Source organism: Sebastes fasciatus, chromosome 22 (genome assembly GCF_043250625.1).
Source record: "Sebastes fasciatus isolate fSebFas1 chromosome 22, fSebFas1.pri, whole genome shotgun sequence".
Taxonomy (NCBI): Eukaryota; Metazoa; Chordata; class Actinopteri; order Perciformes; family Sebastidae; genus Sebastes; species Sebastes fasciatus.
In genome coordinates this window covers 11,143,925-11,163,826 of record NC_133816.1, presented here as the reverse complement: position 1 = coordinate 11,163,826, position 19,902 = coordinate 11,143,925, and the positions used below count along the sequence as shown (strand labels likewise).

The following is a 19,902-nucleotide window of genomic DNA, read 5'->3' as shown; positions in this document are numbered from 1 at the left end:
ACACCTTTAAAACTGTGAAAAGATAGGTTTCTTTAAAAGAGAAATGTCCTTGAAGTTTGCATCTCTGCCAGCAGGACTTCATTTCTCATAAAGTACAGTGAGCGTTAAATGCTTTGCAAGACATTTGTTTGGTTTAGTACTGCACACATTATGATCCCTCCAGTGACTCAGCAGCAGACAGGTTGGTTCCTTTAGTCGGTTCCTGGCTTTACGTCAGTGAGAAAACCTCATTTGCATTTGTATTGAGTAAGAAGAAGGCGAAGGGGAGAAAAAAAAGCACTGTGCAAAGTTTTTCAGGCCCCTCAGAGTATTTTGTCCACTACTGATGTGGTGAAAGAGCTTTTCAGACCCGTATGGGGACTCTAAAAACCTTTGACGTGGGGGAACACAGGCTACAACAACAACTGAAGAGTTACTGAGGGATTATTTAAGGCTCAATGTAAATTTGTACTTTCGGTCTGTCCACCACTTTGTTCCAAACTTAAATATCTCAACAACTACTGGATGGATTGCGATGTAATTTTGTACAGATATTCATTGTGACCAGAAGATGAATCCTAATGACTTAGGCCTTGAATTTGTAAACGCATTCATGTCCCCCTCAGGATGAATCATAACTTTGATGATCTGTTACCTTTTCATTCGTCATCAGGACGCAATTTTAATTTGTCCAATACTTTGGTTCATGACAAAATATCCTTAGTCTGTATATAAGAAGTGGACGTAGTCACCTTGACGTCACCCATTGGTTTGTGGACAGACGTTTTGAAGCTTCGAGTTCGGCATTTTGGCCCTCGCTATCTTGGTTTTTGATCGTCGCCGTCTTGGTTATTTGCACCAAGAAGTGACACGAACTCTGAATAAGACATTTTTAGGCGACCAAAAAAGTTATAGTTAATTTTCATGAACAGAAAACACTGACAACGCCGTGGTAACGACCTGTCAATCACAATGTAGCCACGCCCTAAAGCATCCCCTGCTTTATGGTCTATCTGACTCTAAATGGGACCATCATTTACTAAATGAACATCATGCTGTATTGAAGAAGACTTGAAACTAGCGATTGAGACCATAAACTCATGTTTATAATGTTTACTGAGGTAATAAATCAAGTGAGAAGTAGGCTCATCTTCTCATAGACTTCTATACAATCAGACCTTTTTTTTGCAACCAGAGGAGTCGCCCCCTGCTGGCTGTTAGGAAGAATGCAAGTTTAAGCCACTTCCGCATTGGCTTCACTTTTCAGAAATGGAGGTTTCCCACTGCGAAATACCTGCTAGTGCAAATACAGCCTCATAGAATCACCAGCATGGTTGTTAGTCTTGTTTACTTGCAAGCAGGGCTATACATATCATTCAGGTAGTTATTAAGCTAAATCACCAATGTTGGGCAAATCTTGAATCTTGAGTTTTAGTTATTCAACGTCAGATTTAGAGTTTTATTTCACAGTTGTTTATAACTTTTGAGGGAAAAAAAAAAAAAAGCAATTGTCTCCCACCCAAAGAAACAATTTGATAAGGGGATTTAAAAGGTTTTGCCATGTACCGGGTCTTGTAAGAACTACCACGTCACCTATATATTTTCTCATGACTGCGTCACACACCCGGTTTGTGTGTGAAGGTTGAATCGGACTGTTGATAAAAGCACTTCAGATCACCAGTTGGCACACCCTTATGCCACAGGCTGGAGATTCAGCTAAATGAAGGAAGAGATCTCGTGACACGGACACGTCCCGGCACGAATTATAATGACACTGAATTACGATGTCCAGTAATCCCTTTGACGTAAGAGACGCCAGATTTCGTGTTCTCAAAGCAATTTTTTCTTCACTCTGACAGCTTAAGTATCATCCGTTCCCATCTCTAGAACGTGTGATTAGAATCTACATATGAGTGGATGTGCCAGAAGTGAGTCTCAGAGGACATTTTCAAACAATTTCTAGATCACAGAGGGAGATTTTCTTCTTCAGTGACAGGAAAAATGCATTCAGTGCTGGAAACATTTGTTGCCTCTCAACACCAGACTGCCATTATGTATTCAATGGCACTCCTTTTCGCAGAGTACAGATGCGTGAAGGTATTGGTGGATTTTATGTCATGATAAAATGCGGTTGTCCAAAGATGTATCTGGAGATTCTTTTAGGACTATTTCAAAGGGATTTGAAATTGACGATAACGTCTGTCTTAGCGCAGGCACATGACACTTTTCAAGCTGTGTTGGAATCTGGGTGTGCTGCGGATCTATCAAGTCAGATGTGAAACTCATTGATCTGTAGCTATTATGATTCATAATGATGTGAAATGTCAAAACACCCTCAGCTTCAGCTACAACATTCAGTTTTACATGATTCAAACGACTTTAGTCTCTCTATGTTTGCTGATGAGTTTTCTTCTCTTAACAGCTCTGAGTTTGTAGCACCTTTTTGTTTGAACAGACAGTACATGCCAGCACTACAGACCGCACATTCAGCTCCCCGCTGATCACACCTATGTTGAAAACTCAGGAACTTTTTAAACCCTCTGTGAATTTACACTTTCGCTTAAGCATCTTAACTAGTGATTGTACACCAGCTAAGCTCCTCTCTATGTGTCCCTTAGCGACAATTAACTGCTTACATTACAGTATATATAGGTAATATATTTATATTAGATTTAATGCATGCAACTTCAGCAAAGTTTATCTACACAGCCGACACAACCACTAAGCTTAATGAAAATGATGCGCTATGACATCACCAATATGTAAATGAGCGTATGATGTCATTTGACTGTTTAGCGACTTTTGGAGCTGGTGATAGCTGCTTTCATTGGAAAAAAGTTGATTGGCCAAGCTTAACATAAAGAAAGGAAGCAGAATGAAACAGCTAGCCTAGCTCACTCCAAAGTAAAAAAAAAAATACCAGCACCTTTAAACCTCACTCATTGACACATAATGTCTTGTTTGTTTAATTCATACAAAAAAGAAATGTAAAAAAGACAAGGTGTAGGTTTTATGGGGAGGTACATAGTTTTTTCCCCCTTGTTTCTGGTCTTCATGCTAAACTAATTCTGGCTACGTTGCCATACTTTACGCATACTAGCACTAAAACTTCATGGACTGTATGAAAGTAGACTCCTACTCCCATAATCTAGGTAGGCCTACAATCCACGGTAGAGTATAATGCTAAGACTTTCAAAATATGGTTTCTCTCAGGCAGTCAAACAATATAATAAATGCTTGAAAACGCTATGTCCAAATTCATCGTCTAATGATTGAATTGAGTCTATTTACAATCACAAATTGCCTACTGCCATCAATCATTTTGCATGGGAAACACCAACTTTGCAATACAGATAGTATAGCTTGCCCATCACAGAATAGCATGTGATACTTTACTGCAGTAATATCAAAGGCTAATTAGTTATCTAAAGCAGGTATGGTGTATGAATTAGACGAATGTGTTTTTTTAGTTTATGCCAAGGCCACACATACACGTTCTTTCTCTTGTTGCTGCTGTTCTGGCAGTTCCATGGTGGGTTTGTTTTCTATGGCTTTTCTCTGCAGGGGCATTTAGTTCAGAGCTACCAAAGGAGGACAGCCGGAAACTGAAAGCACACACACACACACACACACACACACACACACACACACACACACACACACACACACACACACACACACACACACACACAGGTGGAAGTGGTGCCTCCGCCATGGGTCTCTTTCTCTTTTCAAAGTCCCTAAAAGGAAGAAAGGAGAGCGAAAAGAAAGTGTGCGTGTGATCCAAAGCCAGACTTTTAGGCAAATCCGGCTCTCTACAGCTCTCTGTCAAACCACACATGGACATACACGGACAAGTACAGCCGTCTGAATCTCCCCCAGAGGTCTTAGTAAAAAAAAACAAAAAAAACACTCAATTCATTTTAGAAACATTTGTTGAAAGTCTCTTTACATCCTGACTGCAATCAACAAATCAAATGCGTCGTAGGCCTTTAATAAGCCCTGTCTACCTTCAAGATGTTTATTGTCACGCCGGTTATATTACAATGTTGTAAACCAACACAGCTACTGTATATGTTTTGTGTTGTTTCTGAAAAGCCTAGAAAACTCAATTTCTGTCTCTCTATATTTCCCAGTTTATAATAGAAGACATGAAGCAGCAGCAAACCAACAAACACAGCAACCTGCACCGTGAAGACCAGCACATCACCGTGGAGGAGCTGTGGAAGGGCTGGAAGACCTCTGAAGGTAAAGCGAGAGAAATGTCTCTGCCCCAAGGTCACTAACACAAATACCTCTACATTTACTATCCTCTATTAAGTTTTTCTAATCAAGTAAGAAAAAAATACCACAGGTTGAAACAGAGACGGGTAGTTTTTTTTTCTCCTAAAGAGAGCTGGCTAAACACAGATGATGTGACCTCACATTAATATACTCGGGACAGTTGCTGCTATGGAGATGACAGGGAAAAGTGTTAGTACACTTCCATGTAGTACACTATGCACACTATGTACACACCACTACGTAGCAAAGATGACAACCGTTGAGGGTGAGATGTGTCCAACGTTTCACACTCAATGTTTTGACCGTTATTAGGACAACACCCGGTTACTTCTCAGTGTGAACACACTTATGCACTCAAAATAGCAAGTGTAAGTACGCAAATTGAGACACAGCATAACTGTCATCTTAGTTGACCTTAGAAAACATGCACTGGGTGCCACATGGGTGCAATACTTACAAATACATGTATTTACAGTTTTTAACAATTGGAATAATAAAGCAAAAAAAGTGCTTAAATGATGAGATACAAGAAAAAATTAAAAGGAAACAATATAAAGAATAACAAGCGTATAAATAAAATAAAAACTACATTCCCAGTACCCCAAATACAAGTTCCCCAGGCTGCACACTCCACTGTATAAATACACTAAATCATATGACTCAGGTGTGGTTTCTCTTTGCCAGAATCCTTGTTCGGCACCTCAAGTGACTCACCAATTCTCTAAACACTCAAGTGAACTTGTGCTTCAAGGGTTGCAGGAGGATGTGAACAATGCTATTCACTCAAGAGTGTGTTTACCCAGATTGAAATGTGATCTGTTATTTTCTCCGCAGAATGTGTAATGGAATATATATATATATATATATTGATCTAAAAGTATAAATACTTAAATAAGCAGACACTCATTTATGTTTTTGGGGTTATTTATTCAAGGAACCTATTTGTGATTCAGAGGAGTTTTAATCATCATTTACTACTATTATTTTAATTATCAGGCAGCTCCTCCTCCTTCTTCTTCTCTTATTTGAATTTCAGATCATTTGACCCAAAGTCTTCTTTTTTTTTTTTTTTTTTTTTTTACCACATCTGTGGTTTATCTTCAAACACCCCCCCACCAATCTGTCATTCTCAACCTGTACGGGCCACTGTTTGTTTATCACTCTGAAAATATGTGTGGAGCTAAGTGGTGGTGGAACAAGTTTTTTAACATGTAATCGTGCTTACTTAGCATTTGAAATAAATACACACACTGGTGTTGTGTAAATATTTGATGTCTTCAGATGTCTTTAATAGGGAAGTATCCATCAGGTGTTACAGCCCTGGCTCAAGAGAAGCAACATGAGAGAAGACATAAAGTTGGATAAATCAAATTATTTGGTTTATTAAGTAGAATTAAAAAAAGAGTAAACAAAGCATACCACTGCTCTGCTCGACTCGGCTCACTTTTTGGTACCAGGTGCTTTTCTCTATTCGTTCTCCACTGCAGATAGTACCCCCTCAGTGTAGGCAGGAGTCTCACCTGATTGCCATAGCGACGCTGCGTGAAACTGTCGTGACATCATCTTTAACGGGACATTTGCTGAATCCTTTCATCTGCAACCAAACAGAGGAACGTCTGCACTTCGTCATAGTGTACGGCGTAGTTTTGTTGGCCGCCAATTTGAAAAGAAATGGGTCAAATGACTAAAATAAATGCGGTCACTATTGACGGTGGCTTGGCTATTTTAACACAGTTGGCTTGTACAGGATGTCCCGTGTCACGATAGTGACGATTCTCTCTGACCAATCAGTGGTCTGCAGTGTTTTGAGCTTAACTCCATCTTCTAGTATCAGCTCAGCTCGCATGGAACCTCGACCTAAAAAAAAAGCACCAGGTACTATCCACGACTTTTGCTAATGTAAACAAAAAACATTCTAATGTGTAACGAACTGAACTGCTTTAGTTGATTTGAGAGCCTGAAATAAAGAACAAAGGTCAGGTACACTACATAACATCAGGTTTCTATGGTTCCACTATATTTATTTGATAACTTTAGTTTAGGGCTGGGCAAGATCAATATTATATTGAAATTGTGATATGAGACTAGAAATCATCTTTGATTTTGGATATTATAATATCGTAATATGGCATGAGTGTTGTCTTTTTCTGGTTTTAAAGGCTGCATCACAGTAAAATGAGTAATTTTCTGATTTATCGGACTGTTCTAGATGTTGTATTATTTGCCTTTACACACTTATAAGTCATATCCACATTACTGATGTACCAATAGTCAACCCTACAACATCGCAGCAATATCGATATTGAGGTATTTGGTAAAAAATTTTAATCGTTCAAGTTCAAGACCTTTATTTGTCCCCGAGGGGCAATTGGTTTTGCCGCAGTAGCAACAACAACAACAACATCTCATCACAATAAGACAATATACACATACTGTACATCCCCACAAACTAAAACACTAAAACTATATCACTATTGTGATATTTGAATATCTCCACATCATCCAGCCATACTTTAGTTACTTTTCAAATTAAGATTTTACACAAAAAAAACATTAGATAAGCTTTTAAAATGTAAAAGAATGGTTAAAACCAGTCGGCCATGCGTTGTTAGAGCTTTTACTAAAGAGTGATTCCTCTTTAAATGTCTGATGGTTTCATTTTAATAACTGTTCAAAGAGAATATTTCATAAGAGCCCAAAAAGCAAATGTAAATTTGTGTAGCAGAACTTGTTTATCTTGTGGGATCATAGGGACTTCCACCACTCTACTACTCTGAACCGTCTTTTACTCTGTGAGTTGCTCTTGATAAAAGCATCACCTAAGTGCGTAACAGTAAAGTAATGATCTTCATCTTTTCCCTTTTCTCTCTCCTTCATTCAGTCCACAACTGGACCGTGGAGGATTCGGTGCAGTGGCTGAAGGAGTCGGTGGAGCTGCCGCAGTATGAGACGAACTTCCGGGACTTCCGGGTCACGGGGAACACGTTACCTCGGTTCGTACCGCTCGCCTACCACAATATCTCACTCACTTCATCGCTCACAGGAGCTTTCACCCCCCTATTCTCCTTTAATAAGATCAAAAGTCATTATTACTGTTCTGCACTTTAATAGCAGATGTTAAAAGCTCTTCATGTCATTTTATTTGCCTCTAATTAAGATGTTTTGCCGTTAGTGAGCAGTGAAGTGTGTTTATGAACAGCAGCACTATTAGAGTCTTTGTTACAATACCCAAAGGCACCTTTAGTTTTCATTACTCTGTTTAATGCTGCCCACTGCTGGTCATAAAAGGCAACACAGGATACAAAGATACAGGTAGATTCTTCCCTTCAGTGTCTTCCTCTATTGTATTAGAAAAGGTTTCTCACTGCTTGCAGACATTTCTTTTCAAGGCCAGATCACTTATCGTCACACAATCTTAAATCCAACCATCATTACAATCTGCAAATCCTTTTTTTTTAATTCAGAGTCCCTGCCTGCTGTGTAGTTAATCATAATGTCATAGTTTAGTCTTTTTAAAAGCACGCAGGATGTATCCAAAATTCCTAGTAAAGATGAAATTGTTAACAACTCAGTGGCGACATCACAGAAGAAACTCAGACTTCGGTGGGACACTTGTGGAATGTGACCCGCTGCAAACTGCATGTACGGCATGAGTAGACAGAGGGGTGGGCGGTGGGGTTACTGAGGGGTTTCACGTTACACCACTGGGCTGATGGGCGCTGACTCATGAGGTGATGTCACATCACAGGGGGGTTCCAGTTTCCACAGGCTGCCATGTTGTCTGAGCCTTTAAGATGGTGGTGGCGGTGGACGGGGAGACAACGTTTTAATAGTTCCGCCAATGAAAACACTTTAGTGACAGCAGTAAAGAAATTAAGTTTTCAATCAATCACTGATCTTTTTATTGAGCTGACAACATGATACTATTTTTTCACATATATACTTTCTCTTCCTGAATGAAGACAGTCTTGCAGAATCAAAAGTTTCTTCTCTTCAACCACTATTCCAAGTTTAGCAGCAGAGAACACTTTTCCTTTTGTGGCCCACTGCTTTTAAAGGAACAGTGGTTCAACATTTGGGGGGATTTATTGGCAGAAATGGAATATTATATAAATAAGTATGTTTTCTTTAGTGTATAATCACCTGAAACTAAAAATCATTGTGTTTTCGTTACCATAGAATGAGCAATTTATAGTCTACATAGGGAGTCCTCTTCACAGAATCTGCCATGTTGCTCTGACTTCCGTTGCTCCTAAAGTAGTGTTATTATGGTAAGGACGACCTCTGAGCGAGGCGAACGGTGTTACAATGTTTTTGCACTCAGCAGCTCACGTTGCCGCAGTCTTGGAAAGGGAGGAGTGAGCGGAGGGGTACTCAGTTGGTTGCAGTCTGCAAACACACCACTTGATGTCACCAAATCCTACACACTGCTCCTTTAACAGCCCGGTGTCAGGTCTTTTTTTAGCTGCACCTTATACAAATTAGATCACTCGTTCACATCCGTAATCTTTGTAAAAATATACCCTAACAAATTGGAAAACTTTAGTCCATAAAATCCTGATGCATTGGTATACTGTTTTATTGCTCCTATAATGTTTTATTCAGTCTGTAACCCTTAACACCAACTCACCCTAATACGCTATATATTAACAAGTATAGAGAGGTGCAGGAATGAGTTCTAAAACCCGGAAATTTATTACAGTTAGCATTTTAGCACTTCCGGTTCCCTCGTCTTGAAGTCAACGTTGTTTTTTGAATGTGTTTACACTAGTCCTACTTTAGCTTAGTGGTGGTGACGTGAAGTCATGCGACCATGGTGTAGTTTGTGTAGCTTAACGGTAGCTTTTTACTTCTGGTGATTGTATTCACGCTTCAAAAATCACAAAAGCGGTGTTCATTTGTGTAGATTATCTTGCTGAACAAAACATGTAAGTATCATAAAGGTGTGTTTGCCACAGAGCTTATTTTTTGCAATAATCCAAAACCGAATGGAACAATCCTATTGGCTTTATGTTGAGGGAACCAGGGCGATGCTAACTTCCTGGTTGGCCTACAAAAATACGTCATCACTGCTCCACTCTATAGTGTTTCATTATATAAGGTTAAACAACAAGCCCTAACTCGATCCTTTCATGGTTACTCTACACTAAAGTTAAGTTTTTCTCTCATGACCCATTTTAAATGCTATGGAGTTACAGATAAATACTTGTGACAGATATAATGCTCACTGGATTCTGACTGTGTAGAAAGACACTCAGTATTCAATGCAGATTTTTCTCTGTCTCCATATTTCAGAATAGCGGCAAATGAACCGTCGTTTATGTCGATGCAGCTGAAGATATTAGACCCGCGGCATAAACAAAAACTAAACCTAAAGGCACTAGATGCAGTGCTTTTTGGCCCTCCTCTTCGTAAGTATGCAATGCATTTAAAACCACAAACGTATCAACTACACCAATGCTATTCATGCACAACTTGTTATGCCCATATTCTCAATTTTTGCAGTTAAATGAAATGTACAGTATTTGCTAAAGCGTTGCTCCCTCCCTCTGCAGGTGCACAACATAACTGGATGAAAGACTTCGTCCTGATGATTTCCATAGTGATTGGTGTCGGGGGCTGCTGGTTTGCATATGTGCAGAACAAGTCCAGCAAGGTGCACATCTCTCAGATGATGAGGGATCTGGAGAGCCTGCAAAATGCTGAGCAAAGCCTCTTAGACCTGCAGAGCCGGTAAGAGAAGGAAATGCATCAGATGTACGCATATATAATGAGATAGGGGAAGACGTGGAGCTTCTTAGCTTCTCCACCCTGTGTAGAAACATTTTGTCTTTTTCCTCTCATCTGTCAGGCTGGAAAAGGCTCAGGAGGAGAACCGGACGGTGGCCGTGGAGAAGCAGAACCTCGAGCAGAAGATGAGGGACGAGATCAACGGCGCCAAAACGGAGGCTTACCGGCTCCGAGAGCTGCGAGAGGGCGCCGAATGTGAGCTCAGCAGGCTCAAATACGCTGAGGAAGAGCTAGTACAGGTAGGGCTTCCCACGCTTCCCCTGAAAACAGCCTCTTGGAAAACAGATGAATCATTATTCAAATGTTCAAATGCGCAGTATTTACATATTCTGCTCAAATGGTCAGTATATTCACCGCATATGAATGTAAATGTATTCATTACTGCTGCTAAAACACGTTTGAAATGAAAAGATTAATTTCATATTCTACTTGTTAAATTCCACAAAATACCTCCTTTGCATAACCACAAGATTTCCCCATTTCCCATCACATAAAAAATACAGCACCAATATATCTAAGAGCTCCTCTCTGTAATGAGTTCTCCGCTCGCAGACGAGCCGGGATCGGTCTAATTTTTACACAGTAAATGCAGTTCATTCGAAATTCACCCTCACTTACAGCGTTTGATCAATGATCTCGTGGGGAAAAGTTTTTTAAATAATTAACCGTGAATTTAACCCAATATCGTGTTCCTCCACCTCCTCCTCCCGTGTAGGTGCGAAAGGCCCTGAAGCGAGCGGAGAAGGAGATGCATTCGGAGCGGTCGGTGCCTGAAGCGCTCCAGAAGTGGCTCCAGCTCACACACGAGGTGGAGGTTCAATACTACAACATCAAGAAACAGAATGCGGAGTTTCAGCTGTGCGTCGCCAAAGAAGAGGTAACTTCATTTATCGATTTATTAATTTATTCGTTATTAAACAGGGAGCTCAAATCAAGCAATCTTATTGGTTCATAGCCGTGATATAATACCCACATACCACTGCTATGATGACAGCATCATGGGGGGATCACTTCCGCCTACACGAACCAGGTTACAGACACAAAGTAAGTTGCCAAAACCCGCTACTGAATGGAAACATTTAAGGTTAACCTCTATGGAGGAGTGGACTGAGCCTTGCCCATCTCAAGAAAAAAATCCTCCTGCTAAACAACATTCAAAGCTTCTTAAAGACGAGGTTCCTCTCTCCAGCGCTATTGGCAACCGAAACTTGGGGATAAGAGAAAGTGGAGCAACATCCTCGCCACGCCAAGCGACACACCTCCACCTAACGTCATCCCACTGACGCTGGACAGTTTTTCAGTGGTTGCATGATAAATGACAATGTACAAATAATATATATAGAATATAATATATAACGCCTGTGAAGAAATATTCTAGCTGCTAGTGTACGTTCCATAGCAATATCAGCTGTGATATTACCGCAACATCCCACGGGCTGTGGTGAGCTATTGCTTAATTATACCACAGGATTGTAAGCATGTAGCATTGATGCACTTTCATAAAGCAGGTAGAGTTGGTTAGCCATGTTCAACGTGCTCATGTGTTGTGGAAAGAGAAAAGAGAAGAGGTTGAGCAGAGATTTCAGGTACTACTGTCTGTCCATTTTAATTAAATTGTGTGAATTTGTAAAAGATTCCCTTAGCTTAGGTTCGACTTTCTAAGACACATATCCACAGGTGCTACAAGAGGCTTTTATGTCCTGGCTGACTGGCAGAAGACAACCAAATCAAAAGCTGCCAAAATCAGACCCTACCATCTTTTTATATCACCCGTCAAACAAACTAAAGTACACGGAGCCTTGCTCTAAATCATGTTTACTGCTACCATCAAGTGTCGGGCTGCAGCGAGAGCTCAGCACATCAGTCTGCTCTCTCGCAGACAGACAGTATTGTTTAAAAGCAGTGCAACGTGGCATCGCTGGCCTGCAGTAGTATAGTAGTAGTAGTAGTAGTAGTAGTAGTAGTAGTAGTAGTATTAGTATAGTGTAAATTAACTGTAATATTTTGGCTGGTCAACTGAAGAGTGAGGTGGATCCATTGATGGCAGGGAATAGCAATCTTCAGTGTAATATCTAAAATGGAGAAATGTGTCTTACGAAGCTGAATATGAATCAGAAAAATTAATTTTAATCAACTCTTCGAGTAAGATTTCAAACTCATTTATTTTGGTTAATTCAGCAGTTAATTATAAGCATGATAAATATGAGTGTTTTAGTTTTAGGCACTATTCTCTTTATAGTAAGCCAGCAGAATTTGTACAATTAATGGTTCCAGTTTTCAAATTTGTTTTTCTCATTATTGTGCCCAAATTATTGTTTGTTTTTGTTTTTCTTACTTGCGTCTGGACAAACTCGATTAACTTGCAAATTCACATCAAGCCTTCAATTTGGGCTGGACGAAAAACGTAGATTGCTTTTTTGATTAATGAGTTGACATCAGCCGCACTTCCATTTACTTTCAGTCTAGAGAGTTCCGTCTGACCTGAAATCAGGCCTGCTAACAAACCGGAGAGCTTCATTCGTCTGGGTTATGCTGGAGACCATGACGGGCTTTTCCACCCTGATTAGAAATGTAAATTTGAGACAAAAACAACTGTATCAGGAACACTTAAAAAGCTATAGTAATTGAATTAGATCTGACGTACAGTTTAAATCATTCCAGTCAAAATAAAACCTGAAATGTTTTGTGTGTTTTTGAATCCTAGGCAGAGAAAATAAAGAAGAAAAGAGGTTCTGTGTTTGGAACCCTTCATGTAGCCCACAGTTCATCACTGGATGAGGTGGACCACAAGATACTAGAGGCAAAGTAAGACACACACACACACACACACACACACACACACACACACACACATACACATACACATACACATACACAGCTGTGCAACCTAACATGTGACTACAGGAGCATTCATTGTCCTTTGATAAGTACTGTGATTGAATTACAGTACTTATTGATATTAAATATTACAAGATCGTTCCTGTCATTTCGAGTACCAGGTCATGTTGCGATGGCACGTTATCAATATGGCAGTATGGAAATCTTCAGTCAGTCACTATGTTTGTCAACATCTGTTTTATCTAATACACATTATAATTTCACTATTATACTATTATTACACTATTATACTATTATGGGATATGCTGATATTATTCAGGTTTTAGGAGCATTCTTTGGACATGTGTACAGCGCATTCATTCCGTCTCAATCTGGGTTTTTAACCACAGTTTGCGACACACGGACACTTGCCTTTTTACGGCGTCGGAGTCTGTTCTCTGGCATAGCCGTAAAAAAAATAGCTGAGCAAGAACGGTTTTGCAAAACTTGCAGAACGGTGTTTAAGTTATTTAAAGGGCGTAGCTGCGGGACGTACGCAAAATAGTTAAATGCAAATTAATCGTATGTTTTTTATCTGTTTAAAATGTACCTTAAAGGGAGATTTGTTAAGTCTCTTATCAACATGGTAGTCGACAAATATGCTGCTTTATGCAAATGTATGTATATATTTATTATTGGAAATCAATTAACAACACAAAACAATGACACATATTGTCCAGAAACCCTCACAGGTACTGCATTTAGCATAACAAATATGCTCAAATCATAACATGGCAAACTGCAACCCAACAGGCAACAACAGCTGTCAGTGTGTCAGTGTGCTGACTTGACTATGACTTGCCCAAAACTGCATGTGATTATCATAAAGTGGGCATGTCTGTAAAGGGGAGACTCGTGGGTACCCATAGAACCCATTTTCATTCACATATCTTGAGGTCAGAGGTCAAGGGACCCTTTTGAAAATGGCCATGACGTTTTTTTTCGCCAAAATTTAACGCAAGTTTGGAGTGTTATTTAACCTCCTTCGTGACAAGCAAGTATGACATGGTTGGTATCGATGAGCCTGCAACAACCTCCGAAAGATCAATTGCATTAATGTGTTAAAGGAAATTAGTGGCATTGATGTGTTATTATCGCATTGACTTTGACAGCCCTCATATGTATATATGTACTAGTCAGAATCTGACGATAGATTAATGATGAGGCGCCAACAATTTTCTTCATTTGTTCAGGGCTTAAATTCTTTAGTACTCACCGCATTGGAAAAAAATACCCAAGCAGTGACAATATCTGACTACTATGTCAAGTTCTGGCACACATTTGACCACATAATGCTATTATATTTCTTAGGTAGACACCAAAAGTTGAATTCCAGACATATTTAATATATTCAGAAGTCTTGTATAATCCAGGCTCTGCCACAGAGATAAAGAATCCTTTTGTGTTTAAAAGCCAAAAAAGGAAAGAAATCACATAAAAGAGAAAACAAAGTCAAATCTTCTGCTCGACCACTTTAAAAGGCAGGCACAAGTCCAATATCACAATATAACCAGCAGGCTTGTGTGCCAAAACTGTCTAAATCCTGACAAATCAAAGCTTCTGGCTGGGTCAGACGCAATCATTTAAATCCGTATCAGAAAACTGTAATGTTTGCCAGGTACCCCCTCCTCACTCTGTTGTGCTTTTCAGGAAAGCCCTGTCAGAGGTGACGGCGTGCCTGAGGGAGCGGCTGCACCGCTGGCAGCAGATTGAGAAGCTTTGCAACTTCCCCGTAGTCAATAACTCGGGGCTGCCGAGCCTGACGGCCAGCCTCTACTCAGACCACAGCTGGGTGGTCATGCCGCGAGTCTCGGTGCCTCCCTACCCCATCGCAGGAGGAGTGGATGACCTGGACGAGGACACGCCTCCCATCATTCCGCAATACACAAGTGAGTAAGACGGCAGAGGATTTTGTGGCATAAATTAAAGCAGAAAAATGATAGTGGAATAAATTATAATATCACCGTTTCCTCCTTTTCCCAGCGGCCACGTTGATCCGGCCCTCGCTGACCCGCAGCAGCAGCCTGTGTCGTTCCCGCCGGAGCCTGATGAGCTCGCCGCAGTCCTCGCTGATGTCCCCGGACCCCGACCTGCTGTCCATGGCCAGCTCGTCCCTCTCCTATCGCCCCGAGGCAGACGACGAACATATCTTGTTCAGCTCGGATAGGAGGGGGTATGTAGCGGTGGCCGGAACGCCGCGGAATGGTTTTACAGTTTGGACTCACAGGTGTTTTATCCAGACATTCACACTGACGCTTTCAGCTTTGGGGTTAAACTGTGCCACTTGTTACTGGGCGACCATCTGGGAGAATGCATGAATTACCTCTTACTGGAACCTGCACATGATACACCGTAATTGGTTCATGTCTAACATAATTAATGCAGGAATTAAAGCAGAGCTTCTGTCTACTTAAATTCCTCTACTTTGTCCCCAATTAGCCTCACTAATGTGTCAGTAGACCCCAAGAAAACTCAAAAAGTTCAATGTTAAATGCATGACAGGAAAACTAAAAAACAACCTGTAAGATTTCTAATCTTTCCAAATGTGTAACTTTGAGGACTTAAAGGGATAGTTCAGGTGTTTTGAAGTGGGGTTGTATGAGGTACTCATCCACAGTAGGTGTGTTACTTATAGTAGATGACGGTCGGCACACACCCAGTTTGGAGAAACAGACAGGAGTACCGACACCGGAGAAAAGCAATGTACTGCTGTGGACGGCGACGGCAGAAAAATTAATTTTAGCCACCTAAAAGAAAGGCCCATCTGGAAAAATCAATATCAGTCGAAGTGTACGTTATATTTAGCATATTTTCACTTTCAGTTCAGTTTCCAGTTGGAAAGGGCTGTCTGACGGCAAGATAAAGCGGTGAAAATATACTAAATATAAAGTACACTTTTTTATATTTGAGTTTTTTTGTAGTTGGCTAAAATCTGTTTTTTCTGCCGTCTCCGTCCATAATAGCAGTACATTGCTTTGCTCCTGTGCCGGTTCTCCTGTTTGTTTCTCCAAGTACCTCATACAACCCCACTTTAAAACACCCGAACTATTCCTTTAAGCACCTGACAGGATAAGTTTTGCATTCTTATGTAATAAGAAGTGCTTGCGAATTAATGCCCAAACTACCTAGTGTAGCAAGCGTTAAACATAGCTTACAGCCATAAATATTACCTAAAGCAATAATGAAAAAAACCAAAACGTTTCTACCTCTGCTACATATTAAGAAATGTCAGAATGTTGGAACTTTCTGACAAATGTAAGTCACACATGGACAGATTTACCTGTTTGCTTTTGGACTATCTATTGACACACCGCCCCAAACCACTACCTATAAATATATTATTTATTTTCCATCCTATTTAGAGTATATTTTCCCTTATTGTGAATCACTTTATGCTGCATTTCTTGTATGAAAGGTGCTATACAAATATAGTTTATTATCATATTACCTACTGCCCTGTGTGCATTGTGTCCAGTATGTACACAGCAGACTATACTGCACACGGCCCAGAGACCAACCAGTGCTCCTCCTATGCTGGAATAAATCTAACTGGCCCCAAGTTTTTCGGTAAAATAGTGTGTGGCAATTTGATTAAGCATAACTTCATTTAGTAATGTGTCCCATGTGAGTATATAGATTAGAATATTGTTAAAAGTAGATTCAGACACAGGGCGCTTCTCCAAGCCACAAAATTGCTGCTTCTCCTTTGATTTATATTGTGCTTATGTTGTACAAAGTCCCTTAAAAAATGTGCAGTTCATCATATTAACCAAAACCAGTTGAAATGAAATGAGCCAGTTGAATTCACATGATTATTTTTGTGATTTCGCTCTTTGGTGAGCTGTGAAATTTCACCTCGTAAACCTCCATGCCAAATTAGCTACATTTAAAAACTTTAAAACAACAGAAACTTTCAACTATTGATTGCTCTGATTTGTTTTTTCCGTGTTGTGACCGTGGTGCGTCTGCTCTCCTCTCTCAGGGATTCGGTTCAGGAGTGCGGCTCCGACACAGACTCTCTCAACTCTTCCAAGAGCCGCAAGCAGCTGCACAACCCCTGCACACCGGGCTCGGACACCCCGTACCGCAAGATCTCCCGCGAGGAGATGATGCTGTTCAGTCCGGAGCTTCCCGCGTCCACCACCTCCACCTCCACCACCCACACCAGCAGCAGCAGCAGCAGTCTCAGGGACTCCACGCCTCCTCCTCTGCCTCCCACCCCGGCCTCCACCCCCACCGGCCCGCCCTCCACCTCGCCTTCCCCGGCCTTGGAGCACCACCCGTTTGCACAACACAGAGGCTCGCCCGACCTCACCCGCTTACCCGAGTCCCAAAGTGTAACCTTCTCACAGGGGAGCGTCACCTCTCCGACGGGCAAGGGCGTGTACAACGGCATCCTGGAGAAGTCCTACAGCTACGGCCAGCTGCCCGCGAGCATGCTGCCCAACGTGGGGCGTTACCCGTCTCTTACCTCCCTGGACTCGGAGGGCCGGAGCGTGGGAAGGGAACACAAGCTCCAGAGCACCTCCTCCCAGGACTCCAGCGACAATGGAGAGAAAATCAAGCGCTCCTCCTCTAAAATCAAAAGCTTATTTAAGAAGAAAAAATAAAACTTGCAGAGTGAGATAGTGTACGAGAGAGAGAAAAATAAAAATATAAAGTGTTATTTTAGCCCTAATACTAAAAAGATGGACATCACTGTAAGCTAAAACATTTCATTTCCTCTCGTTTTTTCTTCTTTTTTGTCGTCAGACGGAATGTAGCTCAGTCTGGGTGCCTTTAAACGCCTCAGGCTGGTAGCCTTATTTTTCAATAATGCCTTTTTATTTAGTTCACTCATAGCCTCACAGGGAAGCCTGCAAAGGTCAAGGAAAAGTCAATGAAAGGTCAAAAGGTCATGATAGTTGTCATCCAGACAGCCAAAACACATGACCTGTTCACTGTCTTCTAATAATTTTGGTTTGAACCAAAATGTCACAATGTGTAAGGCTCTAAAGGTGCAGTCCATAAATGTTTGTTTGCTGTTCCTACTGAAAGTATGAAATCACACTTTCAGTAGCGACAGCATCACATGCATATCACCAAGAAAAAACAGCTCATAAGATTTCTTAAAAATGCAGTTTTTGACAGTTTCTTTTTAAGTGTCCACATTTAAATTATGGATTGCATCTTATGAAGTGTTCGAGTCCTAAACTCACGTACTTGATTAATTTCCTTTTTGAAAAAAAAAAAAAAAAAAAAAAATCCTGCTAAAAGTTTGTTGCACTACTGCTTTCCTGATATTTTTTGGGAAAGAGCCGCTGCTTGCGGAGTACATATTGAATAAAGATATATAGAGATGAGCGAAATACATGGACGGCGGCAGTGGAGATGCAGCACATAATGCCAGAGCCAAAATTATCTGACGCATCTTCAATGCCACTACTTATGCGGGTCTCAATATATATAAATATATATATATATACTTTGTTTTCACATGATTATGTTCTTATAGATGTTTTTAAAATAGATTTATATTGGTGGGGGTTCCTACTGTATGAACTGATCTTTACTGAAGAAGAATATGCAGACTTAACCCGCACCAGTCATTTCCCCTATAACCTTGCTGTCCCTTATTACTTGATTAACTGTCCTGTAGCCATACCCACATACCATTTCCATTCTTTTGTCTTAAATACCTTGTCCCCCTTGTAAAATTTGGTGTCACTACCAGATTTTGGTCAAATTGTCGGTGCAAATAATTCTTTTTGTGGTTGGAGTGCCAGATTTATTTAAGGATACGCGAGTGGCAGGAAGACTAAAACAGACTGTACGCTGACGATGTGGCCGTCTTTGTTTCCAGACAAAACACTAAGGATTATCTGCTCAATAAAGGAACTATTTGATCCAGAATCTGATTGATGCCCCCAACACCTGCCCCCCACCCTCTTACCACACACTAAGCTCGAAGCCGACCCATGCAATACGGTCCCGTTCCTGTTCCTCACCTCTGGGCCCGCGCCGAGCGCACTGATGTCAAGAGCTCCTGCTTCACACTGTGATTTCTGCCTTCTTCCCTTCATCTTGGACCTGGCTGTCACTGCTGCAGTTTAACACGACGGGGGGGTGAAATGTCAGGGGGGGTGATGACGCCGTGTACGAGGTGTGTCTGGGCGACAGGACGACACGAGGATCCAGTGGCCTCTGTTTTTAGAAAATAAATATATTTAGACGGTTGTGGCAATACAGCACACGATGAAGGAAACAGAAGACAGAACTGCAAGACGAGGATATATGAATGTTTACGAGACATTAGGGTTTTTTTGAGAACATTTTGTGTGTGAATATTTGTATACTGTAGAAGAATTAATAAAAAAAATGGAGGATGGAAATGTTTCAGAGTCATGTTTTGCTGGTTCGGTTCAATACTGTTTTCTATATATTAAGTTAATTATTTAATATCTAACTGCTAATCGTCACTGAGCTTATTTCAGAATCTCTAAACTTGACTCGTTTCCTACAGAAAACCGTCCTGACCCCTCCATTTGAAGCCCACATCGTCATCCTCACAGCCGAGCACAGAAGTGTGGGGAAAAATATCATTCTGACACCCCATTTGTCTTGAGAGTGGGGGGAAACCGCGATACACAGAAGAAAAAGCATGCATGATTGCTTTATCAATATAAATTGAACGTGATGAAACTTGAGTTGATGGTTCATCAATTCGGCACACTAGGAGCGGAGCGGGGACGTCTGCCGGTGATGAATGTGTTGTTTGGGCTCTACTGTACACTGCAACAAATCCCAGCCTTCCACTCCAGCCCACCTTATTGGCCCCCACCTCGGAGGTGCAGATCCTGCGATTGGCCACTTGGTGTCAGCAGTGCATCAGAGGGAAAGCAGCCACATCAGCCACTCCCTGACAGGGAAACCTACAGAGGGTGAGTGGATGTTTGGTGAAGACTGACAGACCAGAATCAAACTTGTTATTTT

At 41.0% G+C, this 19,902-nt stretch overlaps 1 protein-coding gene across 2 annotated transcripts in view; it reads left to right on the top strand.

The window, feature by feature from the left end:
• stim2b (stromal interaction molecule 2b) overlaps positions 1-18,035 on the top strand; it is a 49,717-nt gene extending 31,682 nt beyond the window's left edge. Inside the window, exons 3-12 of one of the 2 annotated variants that reach the window (XM_074623253.1) lie at positions 4,116-4,227; positions 7,145-7,256; positions 9,559-9,674; positions 9,819-9,996; positions 10,115-10,292; positions 10,769-10,930; positions 12,758-12,858; positions 14,581-14,819; positions 14,914-15,157; positions 16,913-18,035. In XM_074623253.1, the coding sequence (XP_074479354.1) occupies positions 4,116-4,227; positions 7,145-7,256; positions 9,559-9,674; positions 9,819-9,996; positions 10,115-10,292; positions 10,769-10,930; positions 12,758-12,858; positions 14,581-14,819; positions 14,914-15,157; positions 16,913-17,540 (2,070 nt within the window). In that variant the 3' untranslated portion in view covers positions 17,541-18,035. The remainder of the gene's footprint in view (positions 1-4,115; positions 4,228-7,144; positions 7,257-9,558; positions 9,675-9,818; positions 9,997-10,114; positions 10,293-10,768; positions 10,931-12,757; positions 12,859-14,580; positions 14,820-14,913; positions 15,158-16,912) is intronic. The other variant, XM_074623254.1, reaches the window with a different exon arrangement.
• Positions 18,036-19,902: the final 1,867 nt, after the last annotated feature.